The sequence below is a fragment of the Melopsittacus undulatus genome, chromosome 2 (assembly GCF_012275295.1).
Source record: "Melopsittacus undulatus isolate bMelUnd1 chromosome 2, bMelUnd1.mat.Z, whole genome shotgun sequence".
NCBI classification, from domain to species: domain Eukaryota; kingdom Metazoa; phylum Chordata; class Aves; order Psittaciformes; family Psittaculidae; genus Melopsittacus; species Melopsittacus undulatus.
The window spans coordinates 113324700-113337522 of NC_047528.1; the positions used below are offsets into that span (position 1 = coordinate 113324700).

Sequence of the window (12823 nt, forward strand, 5' to 3'; positions counted from 1 at the left end):
TTTTCAGAGAGGCTGGAGAGCCTCCACAGTTGGAGATGTGCAGGACTGGCCAGGCCCTGAGCAACCCAGTCTAGTTTGGGTTATCCTGCTGGGAGCAGAGGGATGGAGTAGAGACCCCAGAGGCTCCTTCTCCTGGATGTTCCCATGATGCTGTGACTAACAAGTGCGTTTATTTGACTCTGTTTTTCCTTCATGGGGCAGTAGAAGAAGCTAACTTATAAAATGATGCAGGCTGCTACCTGCCATGAGGTGCCAAATGGGGAGGGAATGGAAAGAACCAGCTCAGCTGCCACCACACTCTGAATTACAGCTTGTCACACAGTCATGTTAATGCAGCATAAATGCGTAGTATTGCAGAAAAGGGCAATCCCATCTTCCCTTTCGTCTCTCCTGCTGCCTCTCTTTTGTCAACACTGATGAGAGCAGAGAATTGATCCAGCTGAAAACTAAACTATAGAGAAATAAATCCATTTCTATTCACAATGAACCCTTTCAGTTTAAAAATGCACCATCTCCCTCCCTAGTGATTTTAGCTCAAAGCAAAGTGGTTGGGGATCACCAAATCAGAGACTATTCTTTTCAGCAGTATTCTGGAGCACTGCTTTCCCCTTCCTTGCTGTGCCATCATCCACAGGAACCTTCCCAGGGTTTGTATTCTTCTGCAAATGACTTCTCATAGCATCACATGTTCCTTTAGTTACGCTCTACTTTTTTATATCTAGCTTTCTCACTAAGAAAGAAGCAACATATTCTTTGTTAACAAGTAATTGCCTGTAGCTTCCAGAGCTCCAGTGTACCACAAGATATGGTCTCATGTTCTCCTGCCATCATGCACCATGAAAACACAACATGTGGACCAGATCTACTTTTCCACAGCTCCTGAGAACACATGCAGCTAAGCCTAGAGTCAGACCTCTATGTTTGCTGTTTGATGCTCATCCCCCAGCGTCTGAAACAAGTTAAGGTGCCTCTTCTGTGTTAGAGAGACCCATGATGCTGCCAAGAATAAGACATAGAGAGACACAGAGAGGATTTGAGCCTCTTGAGCAGAAAACACATCCTTCTGTGGCAACATTTCTTTGGGGGGGATTCTTGCTGTATTGTCATTTGAGAGCAACAGCAGTAATGGGGATCTGAGCCTGGCATATGTGGATCAGCCTCTCTCTTGGCACCCAGGATACTATCAGTGTTTCCCCATATCAGCTGCTGGGAGGTCTTACACCAGCAGACACAACCCATCTCTGTTCTGGAGCTCCCCCAGGCCAAAACAGTCCTGCAGTGTCCCTGCAAGACTGCCAAGAGACTGGAAACTGAAAGCAGCCACTCTTTAGGAGTTTGTGTGTGATCTGTTGGGGTAACCCAGGCGTCCTGGTTTCTCTAGGTGTCCAGAATCCTTCTCCCAGCCTGTCCTGACATCACTCTTACCACCAGCCTTGGTGCTGATGTCTCTTTCAGAGGTCTTGTTTTCTGGCCCTTTCTAGCAGTGCTTACATGCTTTCTGCACTACCTCTGATGTCCAGTGCTGTCATCCAGCTCTGTGGCTGTCATTGGAGCTTCCAGACCTCCCCAAAGGACCCTGCAGGGTCAGACCCTTTCTCTCCAGCTCTCCCTGGGATAACCATGCTCTGCGAGTCCCACTCTCAGACCAAAGTTCAGCTCCTATCAGAGCTCCTCATCCTCTTTCAGCCCATACCTGAGTCAAGGGAATCTCATAGGACCCCTCTGCTATTGCCCCAGTCACTCAGCAGCACATGACATGTTAAATCAGTGCCTGACTCCTTCAGCTCAGTGTCAGGTCACTGGAACTGAGAGCTTTCTCCCCACAGTTCGCATGCTTCTCCCATTTATGATTCTATGATTCTATGATCCCCTGTGTGTGTTGGGCTCCTGGGTACATCTTTGCTCTTGAGAAAACTCACTGCAGCCCTGGGATGTCTAGGAGGCTATCACATATTTTTCTATTGGATTAAAAGCATGTCATGAATGCTGCAATAAGAAGTCAAAATATAACTTGGTTTGCTTGCATGGACTTTGGTAGTTGATCCACCTCACCCTCTGTGTTGCAAAACACAGAGACTGTGACATCAAAGGCATCCTGTGGCATCAAAAACTTTGCTTAAGTAGGTATTGGCCAAGGTACCGATATCCATCATCATCTCTGCAGGTAGCTGTGGATATCCAAAGAGCATCCCATCTTTCTCCCCAGAAGGATCTGGAGGCCCTGTGAAAGAGAACACACTTCTATGCAGCTGATGCTGGCCAGGTACAAGATGCTTAGCTGCCAAATATGCCCATCAGTGCTGTAGGTTAAATCGTTGGCTCATTGGGGTTTTTTAGCTGCAATGCAGCCCCCAGCTTCAGTGAGCATTCCTTGGTGTCATTCCTGACTTTCTAATCCAGGTTTCTCTGGGATATTCTTCTGTCTCTGAGGATTGTCATCCAAAGGTTGCTCACCTTTTAATGCTGAAAAGAAACAAACAGGCTGCAGATTTGTCCAAAGACTCCATAAAGCCATGACTTCCCAAACATGTTTCCATGGGGTTCTGGGAAGCAGGCCACCACTAGCCTCTCCTCAGCTCCACATCACAGACCTGTGGTGACTCAGGCACTTCCCATTCAGCAAATCCTCTAAAATAGACCTGTTCAAAAGAGCCTCCCAATAGGTGTCAGGCAGCGAGACACGCTTCCTGCTGCCAGCACTTCTGCAGAGGCACATTGTGTTTTGCCCACATCTACTGGAATTGTGAACCTTCTGTTTTCTAATTCTCTTCCCCTCACCTGTTGTTGGTATTTGTCACCTCAGATAAATGAGTCCCTCTCATAAGAACACTGATGTGTGGTGTACCCTGGCCCTGGGAAGGTAGCATGCTGCTTCCAGACACTGCAGAGGGACAGAAGTCTGGAGCAACTACTTCCTCCCGTGAGAAAGGAAACGCATTTGGTGCCCACCCTGGGCTTAAAGCTGAGCAGTTTCATAATCAGAATGGATCTCATGTTGGCACCTCGGTAGAAACCATCACAGCTCTTTGTGGGGCAAGACTGGCTTGTAGTCCTCTACCTCAGGGGTGCTTTTCCACATGGTGCCTCTCGCACAAAGCCTGCCACGCTGTGAGCATCAGCTCTTTCTAGTTCAGAGCTCTGCTTCTTGGCCCTTCTGCAGCCACAGGGTGTTAACCTGGGAACCACCAGGTCTGTCCCAGTCACCCAGAGAGGAGCAGCTCTGCTCCTTCCCCTCTTTATCTGAGCTTAGATCTCTTTAAGCTCCCTGAGCCTCCCAGTCAGTGCTGAGTCTCACAGCTCATCCCAGCCTGATCCCTGGGAACCTTGCTGCCTCCCAAGGCACCTGCCCAGTGCTTTTGCTCACACCATATCCCCTGCCAGACCTTCCCTTCTGTCTCCCTGGTTTCTGTTTGCAGTCCCTCGCCAAAAGTTATTCGTTATCTCTTATTAGTAAGTAACTACTTTTTGCTTGTTGTGTTTGTTTTAGCTCTGGGCAAGCAGCAATCAGGACCTTTTACATGAGGTCCTTTTGGTGGGTGCTCTACCTCAGGAGCATCCAGACCAGCTGATCTCAAGCTGCATGGGCTGATAACCCAGCCTTCAAGTCATAGCACAAGCTGAAGTCTGCAAATCAATTATAGAGCACCTCAAAATGTCAGCATAAAGCAGAAGATTGTGTCTAACTTCAGACTGCTGCAAGGACTAAAATATGAAAGTGGAATCACTCAGAGAGAAATGTGGTAGCACAGAAATCTGGAAACAATGGAAAATTCCTTCAGCAAGATTAACTCAATGATTCTGCAGAATAGTGTTTTCTATTCCTGCTTTTCTTGGTAAGTGTAGTTTGCACACCCAAGACATGTCAAGACAGACAAGAAAAGCAATGTATGAAGGTCGTGTGCGAGGTGACTACTGTGGGTAAGTCTGGAACCTAATGCCTAACACAGGCAAGAGAGTATTTAGTGAGCTGGGTTGCTTCGTCCCTGTCCTGCAGTACTCCTGTCATAGCCTGACCCTCCTTCCCCATGGCTCTGCTGGTGTCCCACACGTCCCTGTCAGCCCCTCTGTCTGGGGGACCCATGCAGGCAGTTCTGAGAAGATGCCCCTGTGCTGCTCTTGCTTTGGTCACTGTTATTTCTGTGGCGGGTCCTGTTCTGGGAGATGACGAAAATGCCATTCGAGGGAGTCAGCGTTTCAAATGGGTTGTTTGAACGTCACTGGTGTTTCTGCTAAAGATAGCCTGTGCTGAGTAAAATGGTACCTCCAAAACCTGCATTTCACAACATGATCACTCAGCATAATAACCCCCCAGCCTAAGTGCCCCCCACTGCCTGGCAGCTCCTGGCACTTCTCTGGGTTCTCCATCTGTCCTTTGTGACCGCCTCCTGGGAAGCAGAAGCAAGATGGTAATAAGAGTCTGTCCTTTGCAGGTTCCTAGAAGAAAGCATTTCCTAGACAGGGATGTGGTGAAGGGTGGTTTTGGGACTAGAAGGGAATAGTGTGAGGGTGCTGAGGCTTAGAGTGAAGAGTGGATCGGCATGGAGGGGGAGAGTAGTGAGTTCAGTGTGTCCTGAGTGCAGCTAGGGAGGGGGAGCTCATGATGCTGGGCAGTGGAGCTGCATGTGCCTTCCCACCATGGTTCCATCTCCCTTCTCTCTTGTCTTCATTCACCCACACTCACACCACTCTCACACTGCAGATTCAGCGGAAAGAGGTTGGTGTGTTCTGCTTGGACTGGGCACCACAAACTGTTTTTCTTTAAGAGGAGGAAAAAACACCTCCTGTTAACCGTCACAAGTTCTCCCCCATCTTCTCTCTTCCTCTCTCACACAATCCAATGGGCTGTGTAGCACAGAGGGGCACAAAAGACCACTTCAGAGCAGTCTCCTGGGGACACAGAGGCACACAAGGCTGTGCTAGGTTCCTGTGCACCAATACAACTCTTCAGGAGGCTGAAGAGCTGAGTGTAATAAAAGAGATTGGAGTTGTCACCACAACAGGGGCTGCTGAAATAAGGCGTACCACTTGCTCTCTTTCATCCTCCACCTTCACCACCAGCTGAGGAGAGCTAGAGAGTGAGCAAGGATCCTTCCACAGTGAAGAAGTGCCTGCTCTGAGTCACGTCCCATCCCTCACCCCCAGCCCACCCTCAGGGCATGAGCTGCCAAGGGGCTTGGCTCTTTGACACCCGTCATGAAGGGCTGATTAAGTCTGAAAGAGCCAGAGTCAGTGGGTTGCTGGAAAGTGTGAGCTACAACAGTGGTGGGTTCTCTGAGGCAAAAGGGGCCCCAGGCTGAGGCACATGGATGGAAATGTATTGCCCTATGCAAAGCTTATCAATCAGCTACACTGGAGCTGGGCTGAGCACCCTCAGCGCACAAGCTTGGGTGGGTTTTCCTGAGCGCTGCTGGATTAGGAGGGTCCCTTCCTCACCCTGCTTACAGTGCCACAGCCTGCAGCCCTTCTCACTGCTGGCTGCTTCTCCTGCTTCTCCTCTCTGCCTCCTCAGACCACCTCAGCTTTGTCCTATATCGCCGCTGGGCTCAGGATTGATGGGTCACATGTGCCCTGGTTGGAGGTCACCACAGGCTCTTGTGAAACTAGCACATTTGAAGGATTAAATGGAGGGAGAGGGAGGAAAAAACCCAAACACAACAAAAAATAAAAGAACAGCAGGAAAAAGATCAACGTGTTCTCAAAAGCCCTGAAACAATCAGTGAAAAGCTGAAAGAGGCGGAAAGATCAAACCAAAAAAGGTAAGAGATGAAAGAAAAACATGAAGGGCACTTGCTGGGAAGTGTCTTCTACACTTTTTCCACTGTCTATGTAGAAGCGAAACCTGTAAGAAAAACAACAGCGACCCAAAGAATTTCCACTCAAAGATGCTTAGAGCAGTGTCTCTGGTCCCTCCTCTTTCACATTGGCTTCAGCTCTGCCCTCACGTGCCTCAGACTTTATACTGGTTTCTTGGCCATGACGCATCTTCTTAGTGATATGGGGAAATCAGCTGCCCACCTGCAATATAAGGGCATCTAGGGGAATGCTTTGATCAGAAAGAGAGAGGCAGCACAAGAACAAGCATATCCAGCTGACCCCCTTTGTTCATCCTCCCACTTCAACATCTTCTTTGCTTGTGCCTCATTTTTTGCTGAGCTCTTAAAGCTTCCAACCTGACCAAGCACAGACCTGAGTGGGAAGACACAGCCCCTCACCTCTGCTGGATGCCGCCATGAGGCCCGTGTTCCTGGTGCTGTTCCTCACCTTCACTCTGCTGGATTTCAATGGTAAGAGGGACTGAATGTATCAGGGAGGGCAGAGTAGTTCATTAAGCTGAATCTGGCTGTAACATGGTGTCTGGTGGGTCTGGAAGGGAGGCTGTGCCCTTCTAACCCCATTGAAGATAGGCATATATTTCTCTCTGCTCTGTGAGTCCCACCCTTTACTCAGCCCTCCATCTTATTGCAGCTGGCCACATCCTACCAGGAGCAGCAGAGGTGGGAAGCAGGAAGCAGAAAGTATGGGCCAGAGCGGGGAGTTCAGTCATGCTGCCTTGCTACCTGAGCCACAGAAAGATGGGGAAGAGCTGGAAGCAGCTGCCTGACAAGACATCTGTGCTGTGGAAGCGGCTTGGGGGAAGGTACGCCAAGGCCAGGACGGATCCATGTCCTTGTGGGGGAACTGGGGAGGGTGTGAGAGATTTTGTGCCCCGTTTTTCTTCCCCACATTCTTTCCTTCTTGCTCCCCACTCCTTGATCTCACTGGTGCTTTCATCAAGAGCCACTCACTTGTCCCCCCCACAGCACCCACCAGCAGCCACACGTAGTGCTGGAAGTGGAGGACTCGGGGCTCAGGAAGACAGCGCTGCCCATGAGGCCCCGGGTGTCACTCCAGGACTCTGCCTTACGCAATGGCAACTTCTCCCTGCACATCAGCCCGGTGCGGAGCGAGGATGCTGGGCTGTACGAGGCGCGGGTGGTGCACAACACCAAGGTGCAGAGCTGCCACGTGGAGCTGGGGGTCATCACAGGTAGGGGGAACCTGGGGAACATTGGGTTTAGGACTGGAGAGGTTGTAAGGGTGGGACGGGCAGGGGATGCCATGTCTGCCAGAGCAGGATAGAGAACAGGAGCCACCTTCTGGAAGCACACAGCTTCCTGCTGTCTGCTCTCAGCTCTGGAGAAACCGCTGCTTGAGGGACAAAGCTAGGGCAGAAGCAGCAGTGTCCTGTGACCTCAGCTTCCCCCTCTGCTGCTTGTGTTTTCTTACAGTAACCCTCAGTCCACCCAGCCCTGTGGTGGCAAATGAGCCGCTCTTGTTGCGGTGCAACTCCAGCCACCGTGCGAGCCTCGTGGAGACCTGCTGGTTCCACAATGGGCGCCAGGTCCCCACCTCCGGGTCCCTCTGCTCCTCACATGGGGCTCTCTCCATCCTCCGGCCAGCCATGAGTGATGCAGGCTCCTGGCGCTGCCAGCTCAGATACTCTGATAATGAGATCATTTCTGCCACGTACAACCTGCAAATTCTAGGTGAGCTCAGCCTCTGGGTTCCTACTCCAGCATCCCCAGGTTGCTCAGTCTGATGTGACTGGCCAAACCCAGTGGCCTCAGCTTCCCAGCTCCCACTGATCCTCACCTCCCTATGGAGCTCTTTCCAGCTACCACCCCACTTTGTCCTCTCTCTGGCTCAGGTTTTGAAGGCCCAGCCAACCCCGTGGTCTATGCTGCAGCTGGTTCTGCAGCTGATCTACCGTGCACCTTGAGCTACCTTCCCAGTGCCTTTGGGACCAATGTGGTGACAGCCCAATGGAGCCGCCTGGCAGGAGGACACTTGCAAGACGGGGGCATCTCCCACAATTCGAGCAGCAGAAGCTTCCCCTTCCATCTCCCTGCAGTGGGGCTCGGTGATGCAGGACAGTACCACTGTGCTGTCTCTGTTGGCAGCAGGACGATCAGCAGGGATGTGACCCTGGCAGTGATTACAGGTGAGGGGAGACAAAGGAAGGTGCATAACTCCTCAGGGGTCCTACACTGCTTGCAGATAAACCTCCTCGCATGTCAGTGCATGAGCAATGGGTTGCTCCTGCTCGTAAGTTCCCACCCCAGCTTGAGAAACAAGTTCTCTGTTCAGGGCATTGCACTGCACTGCAGGGTTTTTCCAGGGGAACTTGATTCTTCTTCTTAAGACTGAGGAAGACAAAAAAATAAATCAGATGGGTAAAAAAGGAGGTGTGTAACAGAAAAAGGAGGGATAAGGAAGAGATGTGGACCTGCCTGTAGTCTTTCCTAAGGGTATTGCTTTTTTCCTCTCCTGCAGTCACACCAAGCATCCAAGGACCGGTTTCTGAGGGGAGTCACTTGCTGCTCACCTGCAGCCTCACACACCGTCAGGGACATGAACACTTCCAGTGGAAGCAGCTTGACTCAGCCCCCACTAACAGCAAGCTGGCCAAGGCCACCTCCCATAACCTGGGGGGCCACAGATTCCAGATGGGCCCTACCTTGGAAATACCACATGTGTCACAAAAGGATATGGGCACATGGGAATGCAGTGTGTATGGCCCAGAAGGCAGACTGGGAACAGTGGAGTATGGGCTGCAGATCACAGGTACTGCTCCCCATGGATCCATAACCAAATCTTGTCTTCTCACCTTATTAATTCCCTAGTGCCCCTTCCTGTCCAGCTTCACTCTGTCCTGTTCATTCTTCTCCCCTTTGACTGCTTGGATCCCATCTTGTTGTCATCTTGTCTTATTCTCTCACCAGTTCCTCCTGTTGCTGCTTCCAGTACCCTACAGCCTCTTCCAGTTTGCCTGTCTTTCTGCAGTCCCAGCCTTGGTCCAGTGCAAAATCAACGTTCCCCTCCTTTCTAACAGTGGTTGTTCCTTACAGGTGCCCAGGTCTCCAGCCCTCCCACCATCTTCAGTGGACAGGTTATGTTTGGGCTCACAGTCACCTTCTTCCTCCTGCTTACAGTCTGTGTCCTGGCTCTGGCCCTAAAAAAAAGGGTAAGTGTCCATCACCCCGTTTCTGTTAGTTTTCCTGTACATCAGCCCTTATTTGACCTTATCCTTATTTGACCTTACCTTGGGTGCCTTAGAGACAGCAGTGAAATGTCTCAGGGACACAGCAGCCAGAGGAAGAATGGGAATGGGGCAACCTCTGAAGATGCCATGGACATGAAGCAAAAGCTGTGTTTTGTGCACCAGCAGGTCTGACTAACCATAGAATTCAGCTGGGGGATGTCAGAGACTTCAGAGGAAGAGTAAACCCCCCCTAGAGGACAATCACAGCCCAGCCTTGAAAAGCCTCATGTTTATTCTCCCAGAGATCAAGCCAAGCTGTAGTAGGGGAGGGTTAATTTCCAGGCTTTCATAGGTGTCATTTCTTATTCCTTATCTGGATGCTTTGATGTAACAGTCTCCTGTTCTATATAAATGCCTGCTGGTCCCCTGATGCTGATCTCAACGCTGGTTTGTTGTGGCTGGCTCAGACCTCACACCTGGGCTGTCCCCTTCCAGCAACTTACTGCCTTCATTTCATCAGCTTGTTCCAGTATCTTGTCTCCTGAAAACTCTGCTTTGCCTTTATGATTCCAGAGACCAGACCAGGACTGATCCCTCCCCAGCACTTCACTGGAAAAAGAACGTGTTCCTATTTACACCCCAGGTTTTTCCTTTAGGGTTTCCCTTTGCTGACCAAGGACACTTTTTGGGAGTAGCTGTGATGCAGTTGCTTTCTACTTAGCTTCTTGGAAAGGGCCCACAATGAAAATCCCCTTCCAGTGCAGAAGGGGCCAGGGGCTCAGATCTCAGGCTGGGAGAGCTTGCCCTGGTAAAAGACCTGGGTGCCCTGAACCTGCCTTGAGCTGAAGATGATGGATGGGACAACACTGATCCAAATCCTTAGCAAATCCCAGTAGCTGGAGGCTGAAGACAGCATCAGAACAGAAACAAGATTGACATTCTATAGAAACCACTGTGGGTAGCACTAGGACCCATTGGCTGGTCCTTCATCACTGGTTCTTCATCACTGGTTCTTCATCACTGGTCCTTAATCAGCACCTGTGGTAAAGGATAATCTGAGACAGAAATCAGCACTTTTGGGGTGGCTCTCTAGACTATGCAAGTCCAGGACAAGATGATCAGAACCACCCTTTCTGCCCCAAAACCTTGGACAAGAACCCCTTGACTGTGTAACTGTAAAGCCTCAGCTAGCAGGAAATAGCTGGACCTGGGTGTCACTAAACAGCTCTAATCCAGCCAGGATATTTACCACCTCAAAGCATTTGTATATGCCCTTACGGCCTTGCTTTGCCAAGTAAGCAAAGCTCATCTTTTGCAGCACAGGTTCTCCATCCACACCTGGTCCTCATGCCCTTCTCTGCACAGTCTCCCCTGTGGGCTCATCCTTTGTGAGAGTGCAGATGAGGTGCCTCAAGCACAGATTTTAGCTCTTCTCTTGTTCTCTCTCTGCTGGTATTCTGTGAGATTATGTTTGCTCTTCTTGCATGGGTTGGATACTGGCTGCTCACTGGCATCCTCTGATGGGTTGCGTTCCATTCACCTTGTTGTTCAGGTTGCTGCTCCATTCTCCTATGGGTCTTGGGTGACATTTTCATCCTCTTTTTTCCAAAGGAATCTCCTTAACTTTATCAGCCACATAATTCATTAGCACTTTCACACTCTCTGTGCCATTATTGAGTGGTCCCACACCAATCTTTGAAAACTTGTGCTTATGATTTCTCTACAGCCTGACAGAAACCTGCCAGAAAAATCCCAGTCACTTCCTCTTAGCTGAGATCACACCTTCCGTGCCATGCTTCCAGTAATCCCATCTTGCTTGCTGTATTGGTTGTCTGTGTGTCACCAGACACTTTACTGTTACCGGGGGCCCTGGAATCTACCTCTTTTCCATTGTCTAGGAAGTCACTTGTTAAAGCAAGATGTCAAAGTGGGTCTGCCTTCCATTTGTTGTTACTTTGTTTTGCAGGAACATTCATACCTTTAATTATTCTCTCCGAAAAAGTGTTTTAAAATCAGGCATTCCATAGAACCTGCCAATGGCCTGACCATTGCTCACAACATTTTTTTGCTGTCTCTTGAGCATGTCCTCTCTTTGTTATTCCTTATGCCTATGACACCACAGAGGATAGTGTTGAGCCAGCCTTTCCAGAAGAAACTGCGTGTCTGAGTGGGACTGGAACTCTTCCCTGGCTGTAGGAGGGAACAAGAGCCTCATGGTTGCAAGCAGCAGGACCACATCTTCCATGGCAGCCCAGACTTGTGCCATTCAGTCTCTCTTCCATGCTTGATACTGCCTTTTTCTTCCCTTTCAGGCACGGTCTCCTGCCTTCCCTGCCCTGGATGGGATGGTTGCAATTGCTATGCCAAGGAAGAAGGAGGTGGAGGAAAAGCAGAAAGAGAAGATCCACCAAACTGAGTGCTGATGGGAGCAGGGACCAGCCTGCATGGGAGGATGAAACTCTTCGTGCTATGCTGCAGAGAGATGGGCACTATGCAGACCTCTCAGGAGGGTCTAGGGATCACGTGAACATAGCAGGAGGTTGTGGGAGATCTGTACCTGCAAAAGGGCTGGAAGCTGCATACGAGGGCAAAATATGACTCACCTCTGCAGCAGCACAGATGCTTTGGAGCTATTGGGAGTATTAGATCCAGTAGCTATCGCCTACTCCAGTGACACCTCCCTCTCCCACCCTTTGCCCCTCCTTCATGGCCTCTCTCACAGCCTTTCAATGGTGGGACACTTGGACACAAGAGACGGCTGGAACCCAGCTCCTCTGCAGCCCAATGGTGTTTTCAGCCTCCCCCCTCCCGCTTTCTTCTCCCTCTCCGCACCCTGCCCCGCTCTAGTGCTCATTCAGTGGCAAAGGGCCCCCACAGAGAACTGCACATGTTGCACATTTTGAGTGCTTTATTTTATTAGAAACTCATTTTAGAAACTAAAATAAACCTGTCTGACAAAAACACCTACTGTCGCCTGCGTGTGCCTGGGGAGGATCGCGCCTGGTGCCGGTTCCGGGTGTACCAATGCCCTGTGGGAAGCAGCTTCTGAGGACTTTCCTGCCTTCTCTTTCTCTTTCAGTTCTGTGTTACTGAAGTTGCCTGTTCATTTCTGACATTTTCCCAGTGAGGAAAGGGAAATTGAATGTCACTAGAGAAGAAGGAATCACAAGTTAGATCTCTTTACTGTGTCTTTTGGTTTTTCTCCTGCCTGGCTGTCGCTATTGATTCATTTATTCCTTTACCCTTCACATTTTCCTGATAGATCTTCAGTTGATGTTATGGGTTTCTGTCACTCTCCTCCTGCTAAGAATGTACTTTAGTAAGCATGAGTCCACCAGGCCCCATCTTTAAAGACCCCCAATGTGTTTAGGTTTTATGCAGTTAGAGAATGTTCTTCAACTCCTCTCCAAACAGCCACAGAGGATTGCAGTACTGCGCTTGACCAGTCACTGCATGCCACCCCAGAAGAAGCCTCACTAGTAAAGAGAGTCACACAAGTAGTTTCTCCCATATGGGTCCTTAAGTTGTGGCTGCTTAGGGAGGTGGTGGTACAAAAGCTGATCTCTCAGTGTTTAGGATGGAAGATTCTCTTGACTTGAATAGAGGGTTTCACTGCCAAGCCAGATTTTCATTATTTCAGCAGGCACATGAAGAGGCCTTCTTGCTCTGTGGCTTTCACCTTTCTCCCCCAAGAGCTGGGGGAGACAGGCACTCAGGTCCTTCAGGCACACAGGTAGTGAATGCGCTCAGGGATCCTCATACTGCAAGTAGTGGATCAGAACCCAAAAAGTCACAGGTAGC

General features: G+C 50.0%; 1 protein-coding gene across 1 annotated transcript; it reads left to right on the forward strand.

Annotated features, from left to right (window-relative positions):
* Positions 1-6101: 6101 nt before the first annotated feature.
* Positions 6102-11901, forward strand: LAG3 (lymphocyte activating 3). Its single transcript, XM_005146644.3, has 8 exons — positions 6102-6284; positions 6466-6637; positions 6801-7027; positions 7269-7526; positions 7688-7981; positions 8314-8604; positions 8889-9004; positions 11335-11901. The coding sequence occupies exons 1-8, from the start codon at positions 6230-6232 to the stop codon at positions 11443-11445; spliced, it is 1524 nt and encodes a 507-aa protein (XP_005146701.2). The 5' UTR covers positions 6102-6229; the 3' UTR covers positions 11446-11901.
* Positions 11902-12823: the final 922 nt, after the last annotated feature.

Coding starts and splice junctions, on each gene's coding strand:
- LAG3 (XM_005146644.3), top strand. CDS start 6,230: ATGAGGCCCGTGTTCCTGGTGCTGTTCCTCACCTTCACTCTGCTGGAT. Junction 7,527..7,687: donor GTACAACCTGCAAATTCTAG/GTGAGCTCAGCC, acceptor TCTCTGGCTCAG/GTTTTGAAGGCCCAGCCAAC. Junction 7,982..8,313: donor GACCCTGGCAGTGATTACAG/GTGAGGGGAGAC, acceptor CCTCTCCTGCAG/TCACACCAAGCATCCAAGGA.